The sequence below is a fragment of the Puma concolor genome, chromosome E1, assembly GCF_028749965.1.
Source record: "Puma concolor isolate L17-30 chromosome E1, mPumCon1.1.hap2, whole genome shotgun sequence".
NCBI lineage: Eukaryota > Metazoa > Chordata > Mammalia > Carnivora > Felidae > Puma > Puma concolor.
Genome location: NC_141680.1, coordinates 52,950,941 through 52,977,635, shown reverse-complemented (window position 1 = coordinate 52,977,635; position 26,695 = coordinate 52,950,941). Strand labels below are relative to the sequence as shown.

The window sequence follows — 26,695 nt, the reverse complement described above, 5'->3', positions numbered from 1 at the left end:
GCTTGTGCACTCTCTCTCAAATATAAATAAACATTAAAAATTTTTTAAAAAAGAAAAGAAACGCATTACTTTAGGGCTGCCTGGGTGGCTCAGCTGGTTAAGCGCCCGACTTCAGCTCAGGTCACGATCTCACAGTTGGTGAGTTCGAGCCCCGCATCGGGCTCTGTGCTGGCAGCTCAGAGCCTGGACCCTGCTTCAGATTCTGTGTCTCCCTCTCTCTCTCTCTGCCCCTCCCCCACTCACCCTCTGGCCCTCTCTTTCAAAAATAAATAAACATTAAAAAAAACTTTTTAATGTATTACTTTAGTTTAAGCTGTTTTCCACTTGAACAGTGCAAATTCCCCTGGATGATTTTTTAATTTAAGTTCTATTAGTTATACTTAGATGTAACTTATTACCTACTTCTTATACAGTTCTCCAGACATTAGTTTTTGATGGGAAATACAGAAAGGATAAAAATGCATCCATACCATGGAAAGCTATACAGACACAGAACGTCATGAAGTACCATTACATGCTAAAACATGGATGAATCTTGAAAACACGATGCTGAGTAAAAGAAGCCAGATACAAAAGGCTTTACGTTGTATGATTCCATTCATAGGAAATATCTGGAATAGGCAAATCCATAGAAACAGAAAGTAGCTTTGTGGTTGCCAGGGGCTGAGGAGGAGGGGGGGGTGACTGCTTTCCATCTGTGGAGATAAAAATGTTCTGGAACTAGATAGTGGTGATGGTTGCACAACCTTGTGACTACCAAAAAAACCCACAGAATTGTATCCTTTAAACTTATTTAGGGGTGCCTAGGTGGCTCAGTTGGTTAAGCGTCCAACTTTGGCTCAGGTCATGACCTCACAGTTCATGAGTTCGAGCCCCGCATCCGGCTCTGTGCTGACAGCTCAGAGCCTGGAGCCTGCTTCTTATTCTGTGTCTCCCTTTCTCTCTCTGCCCCTCCCCCACTCACACACACTCTCTCTCTCTCTCTCTCTCTCTCTCTCAAAAATAAATTTTAAAAAAATTTAATACTTATTTAAATGGTGACTTTTATGCTGTGTATTTTACCACAATAATAAAAAAAAAAGAAAAAAAAAAAAAAAACACGCCCAGATAAAAGACACAGGAGGATTCGACAGGTGTGGAAAGAAGTTCTCATTTGAGAAATGAATCCACCCAAGTCCACCTTTGTTCACTTTACATGTTTTAAGGCCAACCCTGCACACTGCTAATAAACAATGTATTCAGACAGTGCTGACTGAGCACCTACTATGCACCAGGCACCGAGCCTGGCTCTGAGAATAAACCAGCCAACAGGGCAGAAAAGTGTTTCTTCAACTTCTGGCCCAATCTACAGTCACCCAGAGCAAAAGCCCTCATCAAGTCATTTTATAAAAAACAGACACAAAATATTTATTGTAGGGTCATTACGACAAAACTAAAAATATATGACAGCATTTCTTCACTAATTCTCATGTGAAAAACTGCCTACTGACAAACGTTTCCAACGGTAAGGAAGAGGAAGCAAGGGGGTAGGGTTGGAGTGGCAGAACTCCAGGGAAAAGGGAAGGGATTTAGACGGGATCTGTTAATTTGCAAACTTGTTATCTTTCCAGAACAAAATCTCCTCAGAGGACAGAGAAGTGTGACAGCTGTATACTTCTTTTAAAGTGTTGTTTGTAGTCGAACAGTCGAACACTGCCGGAAGCACACCTGTTTTATTCTTTCATATCAATCCCAAACGACTGAAATGTATTTTTGGTTTCTTGTTTAACTTTTAGGAACACTGGATCCAAGCCAACCTATAAAGCTGATTCTCTCCTTTTTTTTTTTTTTTTTTTTTTTTTAAGATTTCATAAACTTTCTCGGTCACCCAGACGTTTACAACCATCACTCAAAGAACAAAGTTGTTCCTTGAGCTCCAGGCTTTGCCTTTTATTCTTGGCAGAATGAAAATGGATAAATGTATTTTTGAAAATGTACAGGAGTCCAGTTATACATAAATTTGGATTACTATTAGAGTAGGGGCTAGGTAGTTCATTTCTTCCAAGCTTCTACCAAAATCCACAAAAGCATGGATGGTTTTCTTGAGCCCAATGGCAGTGGGCAGAAGGTAAAATGTTTGAAATACTTCATCCGCTTACAGTCACTAATTTCATTTATGCTTCTGTATTTGCACTGTATCTCTAAATTCTCCCCATGTTTCAGCCTTAATGCATTCTCCCAATCAAATCAGGTATTTCTTTAAAACAAGAGAACGTAGGGACCATTCACTTTCAAGAAGAGGAAACTGAGGCCCGAGGAGGTTGGACGAGGTAGATGAGATCACAAATCTAATGAAAGATAGAGATAACCAGCTGATTTTTTTTTCCCTCTGATCTGTTGCGAAGTTTGTTGCAAAGAACCGTACGAGGCTGTGGATACAGACTTTGGAAATTCTAAGCTAAAAAAAAGTTGAACAACAACACAAAAATAATGGTAGCTGCTTGTGACCCTTGGAGAGACCACCTCTGGCTTGGTCTTGCCTTTCATCGTCACCTGGGTGCTGCCTCCCGCATTTCCGTAAACCTCTGGAATCAGGGAGCATTCTACTCCACAGATCAAGACTGACTCCCAAGCATCTCTAGCTCTAGAGCACAGAGGCTGGGGTTGCTGCTCAGTGAGACCCCCAGGACGACAGGCCCTCCAATGTGAGTAGCATTCACTTGACTTCACGGACGAAGCAAAGGAAGGGGGAGGCAGGCTCCCAGGGCCTTGGCACGAAAGTCGTTAGTTAGCTAAAAAAAACACCAAAAAAAGCCAGGTGGGAGACATGCCCAGATGAATAAAAACTCTATCATCAGACCTTAAGGTGCGCCCGGTGGGACAGACGCAAGTGTAAGTCGACGAAATGCCAACAAAATGTCATGATGAGTTGAGTCACCAAATGGTAAAGAGAACCACTAATACTAATCAACCTGGGCAAACTCTCATCCCTATAAGGGTTAATATCTTCTTTTTTTCCTAACTGATAAAGAAAAGTTTGGCGCACACTTGCCAAGGGAAAGCTTTTCAATGCTAATTTGGCTCTCCCCTTCACACCAAGCTCAGAATATTAACAAGACCTGTTGCTAAGGGACGTAGATGCATAGTTGAGTCTAATATGCAAAATTATATTAATCGAGCTGTTGGAAGAAACCCTCTCCCAGTGCTACTCTGTACTCTGTATCTGAGTCAGGCAATGAATGCCTTCGGACCTGCAAGGCCTTCCCTCCCTCAGCCCCTGCCTTTTTCTCCGACATCATCTCTCACTGCTCTGGCAGATGACCCCCTACATCCCGATCACCCAGAGCTTGAGGATTTCTGGACACCTTGTAGCTCCTTACACTGCCCCACAGACCAGGGCTGAAGGCGCTTGGACTCCCCAATCTCCGACTCTCCCAGTCATTTGCAGGATGGAAGCAGACAGGGGCGTCTGGGTGGCTCAGTCGGTAAAGCGTCCGACTTCGGCTCAGGTCATGATCTCACGGTTTGTGGGTTCAAGCCCCGCGTCGGGCTCTGCGCTGACAGCTCAGAGCCTGGAGCCTGCTTCCCATGCTGTGACTCCCTCTCTCTCTGCCCCTCCCAGGCTCATGCTCTGTCTCTCTCTGTCAATAATAAATAAACGTTAAAAATAAAAAAAATAAAAAACACATTAGAAAAAAAAGATCGAAGCAGACAAATCGCCCTTCCTTTGAGCTATCATTAAATCACAACCGTCGGCACACCCATCTGCTCCCCATTAGAATGCGAGCTTCTTGCGAGTAGGAATCATCTCTCCGCACACTTCCTGGTGCCTAGCCGTGAACCACACAGTGAAGCATCTAATAAACGTTCAGAGAATGAATAAATGGACGGACGGCTGCATGCATGATTGAACAAGACCCATTCAATCATCTGATGCCCCGCTGAACAAACAGAGGTTCTGATTTCTACTGTGCCCAGCGCCCTTGTTTATTTTTATCTTTAAGCCTCGGGGGTTAGTTTCTGTCTTTATAGGAAGAGTGTAAGGGCTCCCCAGAGAGCCAAAGGTTGGCCCTGTGTCAGGATGCAGCTGGGAGGCTAAGAGCTATCCGGGTGTGGGCGTCGCAGATCTGTCTCCAGATCTAGTTTGCCATCACCTCGGCCTTTCCAATCACTTATTTAATCTTTCTCAGTCATACTTGCTTCATCTATAAAATGAGGTGTGCAGGGGCGCCTGGGTGGCGCAGTCGGTTAAGCGTCCGACTTCAGCCAGGTCACGATCTCGCGGTCCGTGAGTTCGAGCCCCGCGTCGGGCTCTGGGCTGATGGCTCAGAGCCTGGAGCCTGTTTCCGATTCTGTGTCTCCCTCTCTCTCTGCCCCTCCCCCATTCATGCTCTGTCTCTCTCTGTCCCAAAAATAAATAAAAACGTTGAAAAAAAAAAAAAAATTTAAAAAAAAAATAAAAAAAAAAATGAGGTGTGCAACCTACACGAGGTCTAAGGTCTTTGCTAGATGTAACCTCCCATGCCTGGAAACTCGCGACATCTTGCCAGGAATCCATTGCCCAAACTCTCTGTACCACATACTTGGGCCATTGTTACGTCATCAGAATATTAATCCTGTGTTTCTCACTTAGCCATCAGAGACAGCACCAGCATGTCTTTTCTGTGCTGTTCTTTCAGTTCAAGGGCAGGGACTCAGTCTGTCCAGCAGATGGTATTATTGTATTGCTCCTTTCGCTGCCTCTTATAAAGGCAAACCCGTCACAGAACAAAGGACGGCCCAGAGGGTCTGAGTCTCTGCCACTCACAAGAGAAGATGAGAGAATCTGAGGTGACGCGTCCCCTTCCTCATTAACCAAGTCCCTTATTATTAAGAGTCTGCACACTTACAGGGCGCCTGGGTGGCTCAGTCGGTTAAGCGTCCGACTTCAGCTCAGGTCATGATCTCGCGGTTCGTGAGTTGGAGCCCCGCGTCAGGCTCTGTGCTGATGGCTCAGAGTCTGGAGCCTGCTTCTGATTCTGTGACTCCCTCTCTCTCTCTGCCCGTCCCTACTCACGCTCTGTCCTGTCTCTTGAAAAATAAATAAATGTTAAAAAAAAATTTTTTTAAGAGTATGCACATTTATAATGCCTTTTTTATTAAAAGGAGGACTGAAACACCACAGGTCACAATACTGTCAGAGCTCCACTCAAGTTAAAGCCTAGGTGGCCATGTTCATTGTTTTCATTTTCTCTTGCAGTTCCTTCCTGAGTGCTTAATTAGGTCAGCCCATTTTTCTCTGTCTTACTTATGCCTACAGATAACCTGTTCTTACGGCAGCTCTGAGTAGCAGCGGGCCTCACGCTTACCCGCGACGTCCGCGGAGAGGGACACCTGAACTCAGAGCCAGCAAACCCAGCAACTACCCTTCATGACAGTCATCATTTTCTCTTGCAAGATAGAGAATTCAAACTCGGCCCAGAGACTGTCACTAATGAAAGAACGGTAGGGAAACTACAAAGTTGCACAGATGAGTCTGCAGGGGAAAACAGTATAGACTCTCCAAGAAAAAAACAGAAAGAGGGCGCCTTCAAAGAGACAGCAAGCAGAGAATCAGAAAATGTATTTCGTAGTTCCTACCAGGCTCGGCAGTATCTCCTACAGGTGGATTCAATGAAACCCTCCCTAAGAAAGACATTTTTGACTTGGGGCATGTAGGTGGCTCAGTCGGTGGAACGTCCAACGTCAGCTCAGGTCATGATCTCACGGCTCGTGGGTTCGAGCCCCGCATCGGGCTCTGTGCTGATGGCTCCCAGAGCCTGGAGCCTGCTTCCGATTCTGGGTCTCCCTCTCTCTCTGCCCCTCCCCCACTCACGCTCTCTCTCTTTCTCCAAAATAAATAAACATTAAAAAAAATTTTTTTTAAAAGACATCTTGACTTGAGGTAAAATCAAACACAAAGACACAAACACCTACCCGTATTTGTAATCATCCCATCTATGGGTCTATATCCATTCTCCCTGGGTCATAAGCATCTTCCCATTAACATTATTGCTCTGTCTTTATAACCAATTACATGTCAGGTAGGTATCTGTAACTGAAGTGATTCCTTTATTATTACTTCGCCATGGCAGTTACATAGTGAAAAACATGAACTTTGGAATCCAAAGGAGCCAGATTCAAACCCCAGCTGTGCAAGCACAAACTCTCTGATCTTGGGCAAGTTGTTAATCCCGCGTTCCGAGCCGCTTTGTAAAACGGGGATCCTTTTACCCACCTCTCAGGTTTTGAAGAAAAATTAGAGCCGATCCGCAAAGTGCTCATCACAGAGCCTCGCACACAGTAGGCATGCCAGCATGACTAGTTCTTACCGGATATGGATTCTCGAAACAGAAATGCAGGATCCAAGGGAACAAGAATCGGACCAGTTTCTCGACCCTGCCCCACCGCTTCGGCAAACACGGGGTCTCTCCACCCCTCCTGACATAGTTTGAGGACAGCAGAACACACAAGCTCTCCTCCAACACCGAACACGTCTTCCTCCCAGCTTCGCCTTGGAATGGGAGACCGCGCTCACCCCCTAACCTGAGACAGAAAACCAGTAGCTGGCTTCTGTCTACAGACCCAGGGGCCTGACAGTCCAGCTGATTCACCAGTTCCTGTTTTCGTCTCACTCTGTTGGTCCCACTTAGAGCTGCGCGCAGGTACTCGACGTGGAGATAAGTCTGGGCTCGTTTCAGACAAGCGCCAACCTAGTTTCTACTGCTCTTTTTCTGCGTCTCCTACCCCCTACCTCCACAGGCTTCGTGTGAGTGCATCACACAACAGCCAGGGGAATCAAGACGGCTTCCAAAACTGCAAGAAACAGGTGAAGTACATCGCTTATTTCCGATATGCAGGATGAACACGAGAGGGAACACACACACACACACACACACACACACACACACACACATATTCCTGCCTGAATTCTGCACCCTGGTTTCTTGGACCCGTTCCCTCTCCGATCCCTGTTTTCCAGCTGATCTCCCTGCTTATTATTTCTTTCTTCCTTTTTCACGTTGACTCACCGGATACTTGACTTTCTGCCTCACTTCTGCTGCCCACCTGTCCTTCTGCCACTCGGATTGTCTGTCTCAGGACCATCCACCTGGCTGGGAGGGATGCCTTCTCTTTCCGTGGCTCTTTTCTGGGGTGCCCCCCCCATACCTGAAGCAAGCCACCATCAACACCCTGGCAGAGCAATGTGACAGATAATGGACATCTGTTCTTTTTTTCTCTCTTCATTTTTTTTTTTACTATTTATTTTTGAGAGAGAGAGAGAGAAGAGAGAGGGAGACACAGAATCGGAAGCAGGCTCCAGGCTCTGAGCTGTCAGCACACAGCCCGAAGTGGGGCTTGAACTCACAGACTGCGAGATCATGACCTGATCTGAAGTTGGATGCTTAGCCTACGGAGCCACCCAGATGCCCCAATGGACATCTGTTCTAAGCCAGGAAAGTTCCTTCCCACTGACCTTACCCCCCGACCGCTTCACACAACCACCCCTGACAATTTCATCTCATATTGTCCCCTCCCACCCAAGCTGATCCTGGTATTTTTATCCATGATTTTATGTGAAACATACTCTGACCACAGTAAGAAAATAAAGCTATTAACGCCAGTAAGTGTACAGAGAGTTGAAAACACCTTTTGTTAACAATCAATATTTAAGAGCTCGGTAACACCCAGTAGTACTTTTTTTGTTTTGTTTTGTTTAAAGGCTTACAAGCCTTTTCTAAAAATAAGCTTTGCCTGGCTACAGATCCTTGGTTCTTACTCACTCTCATTCCCTCTTAAGCTTTATTCCATGCGGACTAGAACCAGTTGTTACAAAGGGAAGGGTGCCCTCTTCTCTCTAACCTCCAAACACCATCTCTGTATCTCTCTGTCCATGAAAGCTGCCTGTGACAGCCACGAAAAGTGTTTAGTAGAATTCCCTCTAGGCAGGAGTTACGTTTTGGGAATCAATACGGCAACAGCATGTGCGTGTGCGTGTGCGTGCGTGTGCGTGAGCACGCATGTTTTCCAATTTAACACCCCCCGATTTAGAAGCATCCAGTCTGTCATTAACAATAGAAAATCAGAAGAAAGAGCAGGTAGTCTGCTCACGGACCAGATGGCAAGCCTCTTGTTTCACTCGCTTATTCTCCTGAGAAGAACCACACTGAAGGTTCCGTTGTGCCAATTTAAGGTCTTCTCTCTACCAACTGCTTCCTTCGTCTTTTCAGGTTAAGTTATACTCTTTACCTTCCTTGGTGTCCTCACTGCGGCTTGAACCAAAACTTACGTGCAGATCACAGGGAGTGGGTGCCGACATGTTTATCTTCCCATGTTATGGCCTGAACTGTGTGTCCCCCCCACCGCCCCAAATTACTATGTTGAAGTCTTAACCCCTGGTTCCTCAGAATATAACCTTACTTGAAAATAGGGTCATTGTATGTATCATGAGTTAAGATGAGGTCACATGAGATTAAGGTGGGTCCCTCATCCAATATGACCAGTGTCCTATCTAGGGGCACCTGGATGGCTCAGTCAGGTAAGCGTCTGGCTCTTGGTTTTGGCTCGGGTCATGATCTCACAGTTCGTGGGTTCGAGCCCAGCATTGGGCTCTGTGCTGATGGTGCAGAGCCTGCTTGGGATTCTCTCTCTGTCCCTCTCTCTCTGCCCCTCCCTTGCTCTCTCTGTCTCTCTCTCTCAAACATAAAGAAATAAAAACTTTAAAAAAGGTGGGGGGCGGGGTGCTTAGACACAGGCACGCACACAGGGAGAACACCACGTGGGCACAAAGGCATAGATCTGGGTGATGCATCTACAAGCCTACAAGGAATGTCACAGAGCGTCAGCTAACCACCAGAAGCTAGGAGAAGAGCTCAGCCCCCAGAAGGAGCAATCCTGCCACCACCTTGACCTCAGACTTCTGGCCTCCAGAGCTCTGAGACAATAAATTTCTATTGCGTAAGCCACCCGATTGGTGTTTATTGTTCTGGTAGCCCTAGAAAATGAATACATCCCACCAGGCTGTGTGCTTCTTGAAGGGAGAGATGGAATTCTATTCATCTTTGTATGCATACAGCACAGTGTAAGGTGCAGACAACTTAATTGTTCAATGGTTGTCAAATTCAACCCAAAAATATATGGTCCTCTGCACCTCAGCCCTCTCAACCATCCCCGACCCCCTATTCAACCAGCACTGACTCTCTTGTCCTTAGATCACATCAAAAAAAATTGAAATTGGGGAAGGGGAAAAGTTATTCTAACACTAATGTAAGAGGGAAATGTTATTCTAACACTAATGGATCAAGAGCTCTCAACCTCATTTTTCAATCAATTCCAGAATTAAATTTGCAATTTTTTCTTCTACTTTACCTATAACAATGGAAGCTCCTTCAGGAACAAAGCCCCAAGCATGAAGACTTGGCAAGCCATCGAATGAGATTATATAGCTGGCAGGTCCTATCACCTGGCTGGGTCACACGTGCTGTTTAACCACACAGCAAAGTGAGGCAAAAAGTGCCCCGTGTCCTTCCTGATCCTGGCTGGGAGTGAGTCAGCCTGCCCACCTTACCCACTCTACTGACCCTGACTTGAATGAGGTCATGGAGGAGAAAGAAAGTGACTAAGCACGAGTTACACTAAGAAGCAGCCTACTATGGGCTCCAGAGCTATAGGTCACTATGTTTTTTAAGCCAATATAATGAAAGACAAGTGAATTTAACCTATCCATTATTTCAATCTCTTTATATTTTAAATGGAATTTTTCTGAAATCAAAAATCACACACACACACACACACACACACACACAATTTATGGACTCCCTTGCCAGTATCCAATATCATGCGAGAGAGAGTAAATTCAGAAACACATTCAACAGTTTCCTCCTCCTTAACTGACTGCTGATGATTCTAGAAAAAGGAAAAGCACTAAGAAATGGAAAAGGCAGGTTGGCAGGTTATAAAAAATGAAAATTACAGCTGTGGCCATGCTCTGGAAAATATTCCCTGACTTAGCTAGATGTTGATTATTGAACCAACAGCTTGCTTATATAATTACAGTGTGCCTATAAACCCAGGTGATATGATATACTTGTTTAACTATTAACCTCTGGATTTCCTGGAGTTTCCACAATCTAAAGGGAAAAAAACTGAAAGTATGAGATATGATATACTCCATTTATTAACTTATTGTGATCGTAAGTAATAATGACAGCATATCGCTTGGTAAGAAAAAGGAAGTTCTCAGAAAACACAAGTGAGGTCTTTCAAGTTTCAGAGATTTTGCTAGGGCATCTTTTCTTTATTCCAAGGAACTGTTTTGCCTAGAGAACCTTCTACTGGTGCTCCTGGATCCTTCAAATCAAGATTCCTTTCTCCATCCCACCTTTGGATCTAGGGCACAATCTCCTCATCAACTCTGAAATTCATGTCGACACTTGCACGCTCATTGTAAATATTTCCCCGCTCTCCCTCTCATCCCTAGGACCTCCCGACTCACACTCTCTCTTCTGAGCATATCTAGGATTCTAGCTTCTGTTCTACACATTTCTATGCGTGTCTTACGTCCTACTAGACTAGAAGCTTCTTAGAGCTAGAGAGAAAGGAAGAGGGGAGCAAATCTATGTTCACAGTGAGATTGCTATAGCAAAATGCCTCAAACCCAGCAGTGTACTCAATAAATATTTGTTGAATAACTGAATCCACGCACCAGCCAAAACACATGACGTACATTACCTTGTTTAATTTTCATAACAATCCTGAGAATGAGTGTCAGCCTCTCCATTTAGCTGGTAAAGAAGCTGAAGTTGGACAGGAAGTAGATTTTTCAAGGCTCATAGCTAGGAAGCAGAGCAGAGGGGGATGCATTTCTGTCTAGTCCCACCTGGCACAATGTCTTAAATGGTACCATCGATCCAAAATTTACTGGTTGGGGGGCGCCTGGGTGGCGCAGTCGGTTAAGCGTCCGACTTCAGCCAGGTCACGATCTCGCGGTCCGTGAGTTCGAGCCCCGCGTCGGGCTCTGGGCTGATGGCTCAGAGCCTGGAGCCTGTTTCCGATTCTGTGTCTCCCTCTCTCTCTGCCCCTCCCCCGTTCATGCTCTGTCTCTCTCTGTCCCAAAAATAAATAAAAAAAAAAAAACGTTGAAAAAAAAAAAACACAAAATTTACTGGTTGGATTGACCTGGGCAAGCCCCTTATCCGAGTTCTCTCTTTAGGTATGCTCAGAGTCTCCAGGCTTATGTTTTTCAAATAGCAACAGAGTTTGGGGAGCATGAAGGAGTAAATAAAGCAGGAGAATATGCTTAGAAAGATTTCAAATAGCACAGAGAGGCCGTTTCTGCACACTCGCTCCAAAATAATTCCCATACTCTTGACCATTCTGTTCCCACTGGTTGGTTCTTCAGATACTCGCCTTACCCTTATCTCTAACTCATTCCCCCCCATGTGGGACTGGTGCAGGGAGAATCGAGGAAGGGAATAAATAACTTGTCACTCAACATCCAGACCATCTATTTCCATGGCTTCCGCATGGGATCTTGGGAAACCGCTGAAACATAGGTATGACTGTCCTGCTTTGGAAGGAGAGGAAGCAGAGGGAGAATTCAGTGGTTTAAGGGAAATTCACTCCCCACTCCCCCGGCTGCCTCCTCTACCACAAAAAGAGAGAATTCTAATTTCTTCCACACCATCCAGTACAAGAGGAAAGCAGTGGAAATGTAGTTCACTCACAGTTTCAAGGAAACAACACTTGTTACATTTACACAGAAATAACCAGGAATACAGGAAATCACTAAGCCACCAAGGGGTGACAGCATGCCTCTACCTAGCTGGAGCACCAAGGTTCTTACTGCTATTTAAAAAAAGTTAACTTAGATATGCAGAGAAACACCTACATTTTGGATCTGCTTGGTTACAGCCTGTAAGACAGCTAATGGCATCAATATTCATTACTGATGTTTAACATTAACGCCCTGTCTCTACAGACCAGTATCTATCAGTAGACCAGTTGCAACCAGCTTCCTTCTACCAGTGGGTACTTTGTACTTGGAATTCAACCTCAACACTCAGAATGAGTCAGACTTGGTATCGACCATGATCACAGAGGCTTAAAGGGATGTGTTACAAGGAACCTCGATATAGACAGACACAGGTCAGCCCCTCCTAATTACCATACCTAGCCCTGGTGTATACAGATTCCCATGGAATCACTCATGTTTTCTTGAGTGGGCAAAATTCCCCAAACAAAATGTTTCCACCACCGTGTCTTCTGGGTTCACAAATTTATTATGGGGTGACAACTCAAGTGGACTGGCCAGGAGCTCGGGTTCTAGTATCAGACAGACCGTGATGAAAGCTACCTCTCTGCCACTGACACACTTGCCATCTAAGGCAAGTTCCTTGTCCTCTCCGGCCTCAGTTTGCTCAGGCACAAAATGGGGCATCACCTCAGCAGGCCCTAGTCAGGGGAGAATGATGTCCTTCACATCCATGGTAAGATGTAGGATGCTAGGATGCTAGGAATTCTAGCGCTCCCCTGTATGTGACTTAGACTTCCCTCATTCTGGATATGGTAGACAAATCTGGGCTCATCCTACTGAAGCTACTCTGGGTCCATCCCCAGGTCTCCCCATTGAATCTGGAGACATGAAGTTCCCTTCATTCTCCCAGGGCCTACCAGGATCTTCCTTCTTACCCACAAAATACCCACCATTTAAGCGACTTTGTAAGCAAAAGGGTGCTCATTCCCCAAACAAAACTGTCCACCCACGGGTTGGGGGAGTTACTATGATAAAACAGCTCCAACCTTTGCAGGACATGATAAGCAGAAAGCTCTCTGGGTAAGATGGAGGCGATCTGACTATGGTGGGAGTCAGGGTTCCATCTTCTCTCCACACTGAAGAAATGGTGGACCTTCTGGGCTGGGTCATGGTAATAATCAAGAAAACCAGGCAGTGGTGATAGAGGAATTATTTTTACCTTATTTGCTTTTTAAACAAAATGTGAGATCAGGAAGAGGAGAAGGAAGGGACCAGGGGAAGAACAAATGAACAGCTTCTCAATGGGAGGGAATATAAAGAAAAGAAATCTAAAGCAAACAGGAAGAGCAGAGCTGAGGGGAAAGGACCCCAGGATGGGCTGCCGGAGACTGGCAGCTCAGTTTGGCGGAAATGAGCAATGGCCTACAAATCTCATAACCAGGAGAAGCACCACTCAGACATTTCCTGTGGGCTGGGCCCCAGAGACTGCTGGCACAGGAGTTGCCCAGGTTAACAACTTCCAACGAAATGCCAAAGAGGAATGTAATATGGAAGCCTCATCACGAAAAGATTCCATTACTTGATTGAATAAAGTCATACAGGGCAAGGTCAGCGAACGTTTTTTTTTAAAAGGGCCAAATAGTAACTATTTTTGGCTATGTGGGACATACCATCCCCATCATTACTATTCAACGCTGCCACTGTTGGGGGGAGAGAAGTCACGGACAACATATAAATGCATGAGCATAGCTGTGTCTTAATAAAACTTTATTTGTAAACACTGACTGTGAATTTTATATAATTTCCTCGTGTCATGTAATGTTACTCTTTGAGGTTGTTTTCCCCAATTATTTAAAAATGTGCAGGGGCACCTGGGTGGCTCAGTTGGTTCAGTATCCAGCTTCAACTTAGGTCATGATCTCATAGTCTGTGGGTTCGAGCCCCATGTCGGGCTCCATGCTGTGTGGAACCTGCTTGGGATTTTATCTCTCCCATTCTCTCTGCCCTCCCTCCCCCCCCCTACACTCTCTCCTCTCTCACTCTCTCTCTCTCTCTCTCTCTCTCTCTCAAAATGAATAAATAAACTTAAAAAAATTTTTTTAACATGCAAACCATTTTAGCTCACAGGCTATACTTAAACATAGGTGGGGCTAAAGTCTGCAACTACCCTGATCATGAGCATGGGCCTTGTGGTCAGACAGGCTTGGCTTTGCATCCTGTCTCTGCCATGTACTGGTTATCCAGCCAGCAGCAAGTTGGTTAGCTCACCTGAGCCTCAGTTTCCCCATTTGTGAATTAACAATAATAGTATCTATCCCCAGAGGATTTACATGAAGTTCAGAAGCATAACACACAAAAAGCAACTCACATTGTAACCTGAAGATCGTTTCAGGGCAGGATGAGGAGTTATACGGGCTGCATATCAAACTGTATAGACCAGCTCAGGACAGGCAGACTCTATGAGGACACAGGGCGGAAAACAAATCCCAGGGGCGGCAGCGACAGCGGCGGTGGGCTAGGAGGAGGTGGGGAATTGTCACATTGGGGGATTGTCCGTGCAGAGTTCCCTGTTTTCTCATAGGGCAGCCAGCTGTTAAAAACTTTCAGATGATCTCTGACAACCTTCAGAGGCTCAAGTGCTGAGGTAATTTACAAACAGCTCCTGAAACCAGCACAGAATGGAGGAATTCACTCTATCCCACTGGAGTCTTTAGACGACGCATCTTAGTTCGGCACATTTTTAAAAGAAAAAGTTAGCCAAGGATCAGACAACCTCTAAAGCTGTCCAGAGGACATAGGAGAAATGACACTTCTTTGGCCATCTAAGTTGCTAAGTATGCTATTCTTGCATTCATACAGCAAAGCTGTAATGGAAATATGAATGCAAACAAGGAAGCACAGGGAGAAAATTGCATTATACTTTAATTCCAAACCTGTTATGAAATGTGGGGGGAAATTATAAAGATCCCCACTGACGAAGAATACTTTAACTGTCAGACATTTATGGAGCGCTTCCTATTATAAGCACAATGCAGAACAAGTTGGAAATGCAACAGAGGTACAAGAAGAGATGTCTGCTCCCCAGTAGGGGCTTTCAGAGATTGTCCATAAAAGGCAAATAACAATTACAGTGGTTAAAACTTGCAGCTGTATGGTGTAAGCACTGGGAATTAAAATGAGAGTTTTTGCAAAATATCCCCTGGCAGAGACTTGGTAAGAAGCCCCACCACCATGATACAAATGGATCACCATTTCTTGGGTTTGGAAAAAGAACCCCTGCTGTTTGAGCTGTAAAGCTGCCCTGCTCTTTGCCAGCCTGCTCCCCACAAAAACAAGCAAAACCAAAAAAAAAAAAAAAAAAAAAAAAAAAAAGTGAAAAATGCTAAAGATTCTGAAGAAACAAATGCTTGATAAATGTGGATTAATAGTGTTTGGGTGTTGTTTAGTGAAAAGGACTTTCGGACATTGAATCCGGAGACATGAAGTTCCACCTCTCGCTCTGTCTACAAGCAAATCACTTTCTCGCAAAGCCTCAGCTTGCTCATTTGTAAAATGAGATGATTGGACCATAAAACTCCGTTCGTAGCTCGAAGCTCTAATTTCGATCACTGAATATCAGCGTGCATAACGGCTTTACTAAAGAAGGCTGTGATAAGATGATGTTGTGATTGACACATAATTTGGGAGGTCATCAAGGTTGACCCCAGCCTTAATTCTTCTAAGAAATCTCATAAACCAAAGTCAACCACCTTTTATGATGCACATGATTGCATATGAAGCTCAAAAAAAAAAAATAATAATAATAATAAGGCAATTTATCTGCAACAGTGCCTAGAACACAGCCAGGTGCTGTGTAAGAATTATTTCCAAAACTAAAGAAAAGCTACTTTGGCCTGTAGAGATTAACTGGAAATGCAGAAATGTCCAGAAGCAAGTTATTTCCCAGACTGGAATTTTAATCAGATCATTACATTTTTCTTAAAATTTTCATACAGGTCTGGATAGCTATAGAAAGTATAACAAAATGAATTTATGAAATATGTGATGTTTACTTAAATTCAAGTTAAAATTAAAATTAGAACTCACCAAGATATTAAACTATTTTTTTTCTTTTTCTTTTTTTTAATATAATTCACTGTGAAATTGTCTGATGTACAGTGCTCTTGGTTTTGGGGGTAGATTCCCGTGGTTCATCGCTTACATACAACACCTAGTGCTCATACCAACATAATTGAGACACATAGGATCCAACTCTCAACCCGTGATTACCTAAGCTTTGCAATTTTGGAATGTTCTGGACTAACTCTAGAAATAATTTGATCCCCAAATTAAAAGTTGAAGATACATTTATGAGAAAAAAAAATTCAAACACATAAAACACAAATGTCAAAAAAGGGGAACATCCAACTCTTTTTTTTTACTAAAAAACGCAACTGACCATAAAGTGTTAACTAACACCTTTTATCAAATGGACAAATATTTTTTTTTTCAAATTGTGATACCTGTAGGATGAAGGAAAGTCGCCATAGCCTTTCTGGAGAGCAGTTGATTTGGCATGATGTACCATGATGTTTAAACCAGAGAATGCACACTCCCAACCTCTGGTGGGGATAAGAATTCGTGTTAGCTCTCTGGAGGGCAATTTGGCAGTATGTCCATGCCCTCTGACCTAGCATTTCCATTTCTAGGAATTCATTTTAAAGACATAATTGGGCAAATGTACAAAGATGCATGTTCATGGTATTCCTTGCATTTTGTTTATAGCTGCATAAAAGAAAGAAAAAAATGGAACTCTGTGAAAGCCCAAACTGGAGAGTAATTAAATAGCTACATTCTTACAAATTAAAATAAGCAATTATTTAAAAGAATGGGATAACTGTGTGGAAATGTAGAAAGATAGCCAAGATAGAAGGAGGAGTATAAAGCAAGTTGCTGAGTATCATATGGAGCGTGTAACAGAGTGTGTAAAATAGCACCTATGTGTGTGCATATAAGTATGTACGGATGGATGTACAAATGCAAAGAGATGCTTACCGGAAGGTTAACGGTAATTAGCTCTGGACGGGGTGACTCCGAGTGGTCTTTATTTTCTTATTATGAAATTCTCTTTGGCTTGAAATTTCTTTCAGTGAGCATATATCATTTTTATAATAATTAGCTATTTTTGAAAGGTGGAATAGAAAACGACAATGGGGAAAAATCCACTATCTAGAACCTGGAATTCAGTCTGAGAACATAATATACAGAATAACGTACCCACTGGGGCGACCATCATGGCGACCTCATAGTATTGAAAATTAATAAACAAGAAGGTTCTGTTGAAATAAATAAAATAGAACTGAATATTATGAATGCAGAAAAATATTCATTCACTTGGAAACAGTCGTCAGTGTAAGGTAAGTGAAACAAAAGGCAACTAAGTAGACATTAGCTTCATATACATTGTAGCTTTGTTCAGACACCTACACACAGAGCAGGAAAAAAAAAGTTCAAAGGGATATATGCCAAAATGTATACTGAGGTCACCTGTGATTATTTTCTTTTTCTTTATTTTCAAATGTTTATATAATGAACAAATATTATTTGTGTACTTTTTTCTGTTGGTTTAAAAGTATTCCTTATAGATTCTTTCAGATATTAAAAAAAAAAAACAACGGAAGGTAGTTCCAATATTACAAATCTCAGCCCTTTTCTTCCATCATTTATTTTCCACCAAGAGACCCCCTCAAAGGCCCTACAGCTAATATGCAGCGTCCCGTGAAGTGCTGAATGCCACACCAATACAAAACAAGCTTAGGAAACTCAAGGTAGCTATTCTGATTTTGTGTCCTGAGATGGACGAGGTTATAAAACATACTGGCTCAGATTACAGGCTAAGCATGACAAGTCTGTCTGGTACAACCTAACAAAGGAATTTACACAGAATGAGAAATTTACACATTTCATTTCCCAGGGTGGGATGAATTACAGAAGAAAAGAACCCATAGGAGTGCCTGCCACTCTCCTACATGCTTCTGAGATTGTGCCTTACGTGCATTTCTCACGACATGATTTACCTATTACTGTCTTAAACTAAGGTAAACTAACATTTTTAAAAGGTGAAAAGAGGGAGAAGTGAGAAAGAGGGTATTTCCAACACAGTCAAACTTTTTGTAGATTTTCAGGTGAACTGGGAGATGCCAGACCGCCCGACCTCCCTCTCTCCCTTCCTCCCTCAAATCATCATGGCTTAATAACAATAGTGTCTCTCTCCCGGGTAATGCAGAGGACACATTTTTCCTGTAGCCTGTCTTCCTGTAAAGTGCAGGAATCCCTGCCCTCTCTGGGTGCCCTTCCTGTTCACTTACATTTCAGATTTCCTCAAAAGGCATTCTACCACTTTAATATTTGAAAAAATGTCAGCTCAACCCCAGACAGCTAATATAAACAAGCTGAAAAGCATACCACCTAAAGTTACAACTGTGGAAAACAAAATTTCTTTTTAAGAAATTCTTTCTCGGAATCTGACTGCCGGTAAGGCTGGAAAGAAGCAGCCCAGTTATTCCAGCTCCCAGGGACTCTATAATTCCTTTGCCTCTGCTGTGCCTTAAATTAGAGGTCTGTGAAACCGAATTATAGTGATCTAGAAAGTTCGTAAGGGTCCTTTGAGTTGAACGTGTTGTTAAATTCTTCAATACTCTGAGGTTGTGTCCACCTTTCACTTTTGCCTCCCATTCCATTTGGTTATAGTATTACAAAGCAGTTTGGTATTGCGAAAAATGTCTTGGCCATTCGAGAATACCATGGCTGAATTAGGCCAATTCCACACTTAAAAGTCCAGGCCAAGGCTCCTATACCACTTCTGAAATGATCGTCCATCTCTATCGGTCTTTTTCTTTTTGGACGGGAACCTCACGTTCACACCAGATGCACCTTCCAAAGAGGGCCCAATGCCGGAAACCATGTGGCTAACTAGGAGCCAACCTGAAGAACCACCCGTATCCGATCTACAATGGGCGCTCTCAGAATGGAAGCATGCCATGCTAATACCTTTCAGTTTCCCAACTCAGAAACTTGCTCTGCTGGGACAGAGATATCTTAGGAGTGAGCCAAAAAGAAAAAAGAAAAGAAAGAAAGGGAAGAGTAACCTGATTTACTTTGGACCCTAAGGTCCAAAGATAAGATCACCATAATACCACCTTCTTCATGAAATCTTCCTATCTCCCATAGAGATCACTGCCATCTCTAAACTCCAACTGGGCCATTGCTTTTCACTATCTATGCAATTACCTTGTAGTATCATGATTTGCATACGTGCTTTCTAAATGGTAAGTTCCTTGAAGGAAACAAGTACATTTTAAATATTTTTATATGCCTCCAAATCCTGTGCAATACATATATATATATTTATATATTACATACACATACGTGAATACATACACACACACACACACACATTTATACATACATTAACTGACTGAATGAATGAGTATATACCACATACAAAGTAACTAGATGCCAGCTCCTTAGTACATCAAAGCATGGCATGCCCCTTCTAAGCTGTTATTTCTCTGCTCAGGAGATTGTAGGTTTTCCTTCTATTAAGGAACCTCTGTCCTTCATAATGCCAAATCCTAGGTTCTTCAGCACTCTGAGCTTTCCAGATTCCCACTCTCCCCTAATGGTCAAGGAAAACACAGCCCTACTTCGAACTCTTATGAACATAGATCACTTCCTTCTCGGTCTGAGATGTAGGATTCCCATCAGGTAGAATTAAAAGGCGGTTCAACAACTCCAAAAACATGGCAGAAAGCTCACAAGACACTTTAATTTCACCAGGTCTTCCCCATGCATGTGGTGTCCGTGGTAGCCTCACTCACCTGTACCTAACTCACCTCCTCCTCCCATACATTCTCTTATGGCATATGCTTTCTCCACGGTGAAGAAAGATTTGCTCTGAAACAAGTGACTTAGGGTCCTAGTGGCACCTGCCAGCACCCTCTCGGCTCTCTGATGCCATGTCAGGAATTTTTTTTAATCCCCTCCCCAATATAACATTAAGCCTGCAAAATACAACTGCATTAAAAAAAAATTAAGAAAAAGAAAAAAATTAAAAACAACCATAACCCTGAATTTCTGACCTTTTATAGCTGACTAAATAGATGCAGTTACACACTCAAAAGATTTCATTGATTTTCAGTGAAACGGCGCAGTCCCCCCACGTTGGTGTAATGCTTAAAAGTACAGTTTTTCTCCCCATATTTTCCCCTGAGATGCAAAGCATCTCTCAAATGGGGAGACATAAAACATGTATGTCCTCACTGCTGCTTCTAAATACTGCGAGCCAATAAGCAATTGGTGCACGGTGCAAAATCTCAGAAGAGAGAAAGACCTTCTTGTCTGGGTTTTTTTTTTTTTTTTTTTTTTTTTTTTGGTAACATGCTATCATTCACACTTCACCTTTACTTCCTTTAAAAATCAAAAGTTGCTTAATGTTCAAAGCGGTATCAATGGAAATTTAGGTAAAAGCTGGCACCGCAACGGTTTATTCCCAAAGGAATATAAGATTACATTAATTTCCTACTAGCTTAACTCAACTTTTACCTTTCATCTTCACCTACAGACTTTTTAAAAGTTTGTATTCCTGTTGCACATAAAATTACTTACAATGTGCGTGCATACTAAAGAATTTTACAATTATATAAAGCACTGCACATTTAGACGCTACCAACCTGCTCTATCTCTCCTGACTGTGCAAAAGGCAAAAAGAGCTCAGTAATCCTAGCAGAAGAATGCAAATAACGTCAATGCACAGCTGAACTGCAAGCCCTGCCTTACAGGAACTCTCTGTGTCTGCAAAAAAAAGACACATACTAAACAGGAAATGCAACTGAGCTGTGGAAAACCTCAAACTTAAAAATGCAATCGCCAGGCGAAAATTGCATCCATGCATTCATAAATGCATGCACAACCCTTTGCATTTTTGCAAGTAATGCAAATAGGCTCTTACCTTTCGACTGAGACATTTTCCCCTTTCCTTTGATGGGGGAGGGGAGCACAAAAGACTTTGCCTTGCTTCTCTTCTGTAGCTAGTTTTGCAACAAAGATGCAAGCTGCAGGCGTGCAATCTTCATGCAAGTGGAGTTTCTCTTGACCGATGCAGCAGATGGACTTTCAGGGAATCAAGATGGAAATGCACACCTTGCAAAACAGACTGGAAAGTGATTTTTCCCCCAGTTGCAACGTTAGGGAAGGCTGTGCTGCAGCTACATGATGGGCCAGGGCTGGCAGCTAAAAGCTCCAAACTTGGAACTGAGTATCTTAGTGCGCAGACGTCCTTCCTGCGAAGGGCGCGGGGGCCGCTGGGTAATGTAGTTCCGAGCAGAGTCCACGGGGCTCTGATTTAAGGAAACGTGGTCGCTTGGGTCGCCGAGCGAGATGACTGGGTGCGCCCAGATAAACAAGTCAGACACGCAGTCGGTAGTCAGGGATGGGCCCAAAACGGCAGGGCCAAGGCGAGGGAGCATTTTTGTTACCGAAAAGCCCCTGAAGCAATAATTGAAGAACATTAGGTTAGCTGAAAAGCATTTGGCTCGCTGAGAAGGTCGGCTTGGGTGTTTTGTCTTTGCAGGGCAGCACCTGTTGTAATGTCCCTGCCTGTAGACGTTTTACCCCCACACCTCCATTTTTTAAACATTTTTCTCGCATGGAGAATTGGTTGGTGATTTGGCCGGCTAGAGGTAAGATTACCTTTGCAACTGCAGAGAAGATATAAAAGTTGTATTAAGTAAGAAATGATCCAGGTCGGTTACTTTCAAGGAACCTGAAAATCAGTGGGGGTGGGCGGGAATGGGAGGGGGCAGTTCTCATTTCTTGAAGGGTTAAAGAGGAAGTTCTGCCTTTTATGTGTCACAACTGACTTTATCAAAGTTAAAATGTTTAGATGCTTTTTCTCACCTGGTGGAGGAGGAAAGTCCCCGGTCTACCGGAGAAAGTGGGTGGTAGTCTAAAATTAACCAAACCAGATATCCTGAATTTATTCAACAAAATTAACAAGTATCTGTTGGGCTCCTGGGATGGGCCAGGCACCTTTCTGGGGCCTTGGGTCATCCCTTTGTCCTGTATTGCTCATGGCTAGGGGGTGTGGTAGAGCCACCCCTCTCCCAAGGAAGCCAGAGATGCACAGAATGATTCCATGCAAAGAAGGGAACTGAGGGGAGGGCACATGGGCTGAAATGAGCCCAGGCATCTACTTCCCGGAGTAGACCAGACTCAGAAGTGTGCTTTCAACACGGAGAGGGAGAAGTTGAGGAGTTAAGGCTGCTGAGGTGTGAACCACAGGCAATAAAGAGAGGAGGACAGCCTATTCAGGAGACACTAAGGATACTACATTGCCTCGTACCATAAAACCTTGGTTTGCCAACATAATTCGTTTTAGAAACGTGCTCGTAATCCAAAGCGCTTGTATATCAAAGCGAATTTCAAGAACCATTGGCTCAGTTGTGATCACGTGACATCCAGCCTCGCTTACGACCGCTATCGCAAGACACTGCTTGTTTTTCAGTTACAATTTATTAGAAATGTTTGCTCATCTGGCAAACACTTCACAAAACAAGTTGCTCTCAATCCGGACGTTGACTGGATACAAAAATGGAGGTGGACAGAATTTACAGGTGAGGACCGTCCTGGATGGTAAAGGCAAGCCTAGAGGTTTGGACTTTATCTGACAGATACTTGGGAGGCTGTGAAAGGGTTTTAAACAGGGGCGTAACTGAATGAAAGCATTGTTTTAAGAAGGTAAATTTGCGCTCCGCAATCGCTGTTGGGTTGAAACTGGGAGAGTCTAGAGATAGGCCGGATCAGTAGTGGGAAATAAACAAGGGTACTTTGAGAGAGGATTCAGCTAGATTTGATGAGTGCTAATGAAAACTATTGCAGCTGTGTTCGGAATTCTAGGAAGCCAGGGCCTTCTGAGTAATGGATGAATCAGAGAGAAAGCCACCATGTTTAAGCTACAAGCCAGCAAATCAACTCTTAAAATACGCAATAGGTGATGCAACGAACGTTAGTTTCCCTAAGTTGATTTCCTGTCCTGACATTATTGAGAATTCGTCCAGGTCACTTCATGTTCCTATTAGCTCCTGTCCCTAAGACAAAGGGATCTCTGTCCCATGAGCAACAGCAGATTCAGGGACTTACTAGCTCACTATCATTCATTGTCCTTCTGGGCGAATCCTTACTGTCCCTTCCTCTCTTTCTTGCACACATAATTTGGGCACCGCGTGGCACTGGCATTTTTGCCTCCTAAGTCTCCTGTAACCAAGAGGCATGTGAGTGTGCAGATCTATTTCGATGCATCCAGTTCACCTTTGCAATCATGAATGGAGTACCTGCCACGTGCCAGGCCCTGGGACAGCTACTGGACAGAGAGCAGCCCATAAACTGGCTGAGCCACATGTTTACAAATGCCAAAACGGGGGCGGCCGGCTGGCTCAGTTGGTAGATCACGCGGCTCTTGATCTCGGGGTGGTGAGTTCAAGCCCTACATTGGACTTCACTTCGGAAATAAATAACTGACTTTACTTAGAAATAAATAAATAAAAACTAATTAATTTTTTAAAATAGCAAAATGTATCATCTTTTTTTTCTTTCTGGGGAAACATACATTTTGAATTTCCGTGGGGAACTCAGCCTGTCTTTGAAGGCTTCGATTCCAGAAGGAAAAGTTCTTCTTGCCTGGGTGGTCCAAGCTTTCCTCTGCCCATAGTCCTGGGTGGCGGAAGACGTGGTACGTCTGTACGGTCGTGGGCCTTTCCTCTTTTCGCCGGTCTGTGGCAGTGCTCCTAGGAAGGGAATCCCTCTCATGGCGGCATGAGGAAGTGAAAGCAAAATCTGGCACGTTGTTCGTTTATTAGACAGTGCATTAGCTGTTTATCTCGAGGTGGTCTCTACTTGCGATGTTTCTAAAATAGCAAATGTGTTGCCTTCTCCCCCGGCTTCTAGTTACCATCACGACAACGGCAAACTCCTTGACGTCGTATAATTGGCTCCTTGAGACCTGTCCCCTGCTTACCTTCTGGCTTCATTTCTCTCCCCCCCCCCCCCCCCCATGTTGATGCTATAGTCAGAAGCCAGGTTCGTCTGTCCTTTCTTTAGAGACACTGATCCCTCTGCCTGGAAAGCCTTTTTTCCATTCGTGACCTAGCTTGAAAAATCAGCTTAGCTGGCATTTCCTTTGGGTCCCTTCTGTGACCCATCACCCGATGACCGCCCTCAGTGTGAAGGAGGTGCATTCGCTGATTCTGTAGCTCCAAGTACGCACCTCTTTCCTGATCCTCATCACAGGGCTGACAGGTGTTCATGTACATCTTGTCTCCTCCAAGAGCCTGAACTCCCGATGATCAGTGACTTATCTCTGCATTCCCAGTGCCGTGTATCTAGCATATAATAGGCACTCAAAGGCATACTCAAATAATGAATGCAATAAATTGGGGAAGGACTTGTCATCATGGACAACCTGGAATAACCAGATTCCAAGGATAATAACACCTGCGGGGGTACTGGAACACCTGGGAAATGCCGAATGCTGTCAGGCCAGAGGTGTGATTCTTGGAAGGATGCCCCTAGGCTAAGTCAAACTGGCTCTGAAAGAATTATTCTAGAAGAATACGCAGGGTGGAGAAAGTGGTGGGGATAGGGTGTCTCAACCAGAGGTGATTTTGCCCCCACCCCCATCCCCACCGTCTCCCCACTGCCCAGAGACATTGGGCAATGCCTGGAGAGACATTTTTGGTTGTTACAACCAGGGGTTGAGGGTGGCATCTAGTGGGTAGAGATCAGGGATGCTGGTAGTCCTACTACAAAGCACAGGAAGCCTCTCGCAACCAAGAATTATCCAGTCCAAACGTCGGTTAGGGCTGAGTTTGAGAAATGCTGTTTTATAGTTAACACCTTGAGAAGTTACTGACGTTCTATTTTTAAGCTAATTTAAAGTTAATGAGATTTGGGGCACCTGGGGGGCTCAGTTGGTTGAGCGTCCGACTTCCGATCAGGTCATGATCTCACGGTTCGTGGGTTCGAGCCCCGCATCAGGCTCTGTGCTGACTGCTTGCTCAGAGCCTAGACCCTGCTTCAGATTCTGTGTGTCCTTCTCTCTCTGCCCCTCCCCCGCTCACGCTTTGTCTCACTCTGTTTCTCAAAAATAAATAAATGTAAAAAAAAAATTAATAAATAAAGTTAATGAGATTTGGTAAGAGTAACTTCTGATGTGAGGAAAACACTAGAATCTAAGAGATGTGGGTTCTAGTCCTGGATGTAGAAAAAGGTAGCTGTGCTTCCTAAGGCAAGTCACTTTACCTTTCTGGACCTCTTCTTGTTCCAGTAACATACAGAGAGTCCGACTAAATTCTAGTTCTAATATCCCGTGACTGTAAACCCAGTTCAGTGTCTGATTAAGACCACCAAAGATTTAAAGGAAGAGAAGTGTGGCCACACATTCTATTTTTTTTTTTTTTTTTACATTGGAATTAAGTGTTCGTGACCCTCTGTGCCCGCAAGCCAACCAATGACTGTCATGACAATATCCCTTAAGAGATGAGATAAGAAATATTCAAATTACAGTTTGAGATATTGCCTTACAGGTAGCAATTCTCATGTGTATGTGACATTTATTAATGTTTTTCAACAGTGTCTACTAGATGTCAAACATGGGAAAGAAGGTGTCACAGTTAAACTCTGACTATCTACTTTCCTTGATTCTAGAAAATTACAGGATAAATAGGTACATTAAAGATAATGACGCATACTGGGGAGAAACATGTGGCAGATTAGTTTAAGGAACCGGGTGATGTTCTGCACAAGCAACTGTACAATAGCTTGAAGAACAAATTTTCTTTTTACTGCATTAATGTGTCGCAATGAATTATGATTATGGTAGAAATTTTAGAAATCCTTGGGGCGCCTGGGTGGCGCAGTCGGTTAAGCGTCCGACTTCAGCCAGGTCACGATCTCGCAGTCCGTGAGTTTGAGCGAGATTCAGCTGACTTCCGGTGCCCTCCCCAATATGGCGCGGCCGTTCCTGTTCAGCCTTATATTCTGCGATTCTTTTGTCTAAGCAATCCCGCCAAAACAGGATTATTCTTATTCTGGCCCCCACCTAAAGTCTTCACTTTTCTAAAGTCTACCCTTCATTCAGGGTCCAAGGTCACCTCCTCTAGGAAGTTGTCCTTGATCACATCCCTCTGACTTAAAAAGAACATCCTCCCCTTTACATTCTGATAGCACCTGTTAGCTCCTGTGGGCCATAAATCCAATACCATCTTGCAGTAATATTACTTAAGTACAAACCTTATCTTTTCTGCTAAATCTTTGGTTCCCTGAGCGTTCCTAACCTTCTCCCTTGGACAGACCGTACTTGTCTGTATTTGGCCCTTATTCTAAGCTTGGGCGGGGGCAGTTTCATCTTCATCATGTTGCCCCAGATCAAATATATGTCATGCACATAATAAGTGCTCAGTTAATACTTGTTTATCTGAAGCGTGGATGGATTTATCACATCCTGAATGCATTCACCTAAAATGGATTGATTCGCTTATCTTAGCATTCTTTGTTAAGAGTTAAATGCCAGCATAGGGATTCACTAGGAAGAACAACTTTTATTTAATTATGATGAATATCCAAAAAATGCTTGACTACTTCAAGACTCCTATTAAGATTCTAGATTTTCACATTATCAACAACCTTTAAAATAACAGAGTGTGACATATCTAATGGAAATGCCAACAGACTATCCAGAGTCCTCATGAATGCATTCTCACTGAATAAAAAATGTACATGGGCCCCTGGGGACTCAGTCGGTGGGGCATCCAACTCTTGATATTGGCTCAGGTCATGATCTCAGAGTCGAAGGATCCATCCTCGTCTTGGGATGTGCACTGAGCATGGAGCCTGCTGGTGATTCTCCCT

General features: G+C 43.7%; 1 protein-coding gene and 1 long non-coding RNA gene across 2 annotated transcripts in view; one reads left to right on the top strand and one right to left on the bottom strand.

Annotated features, from left to right (window-relative positions):
- The window catches only part of MAP2K6 (mitogen-activated protein kinase kinase 6), a 123,125-nt gene extending 102,094 nt beyond the window's left edge, over positions 1–21,031 (bottom strand). Inside the window, exon 1 of the mRNA XM_086687880.1 lies at positions 20,742–21,031. Within this exon, the coding sequence (XP_086544006.1) occupies positions 20,742–20,757 (16 nt within the window). The 5' untranslated portion in view covers positions 20,758–21,031. The remainder of the gene's footprint in view (positions 1–20,741) is intronic.
- A 121-nt stretch (positions 21,032–21,152) lies between these two features.
- The window catches only part of LOC147574500 (uncharacterized), a 47,597-nt gene continuing 42,054 nt past the window's right edge, over positions 21,153–26,695 (top strand). The window contains exon 1 of the long non-coding RNA XR_015244267.1: positions 21,153–21,471. This is a non-coding gene — a long non-coding RNA (uncharacterized LOC147574500). The remainder of the gene's footprint in view (positions 21,472–26,695) is intronic.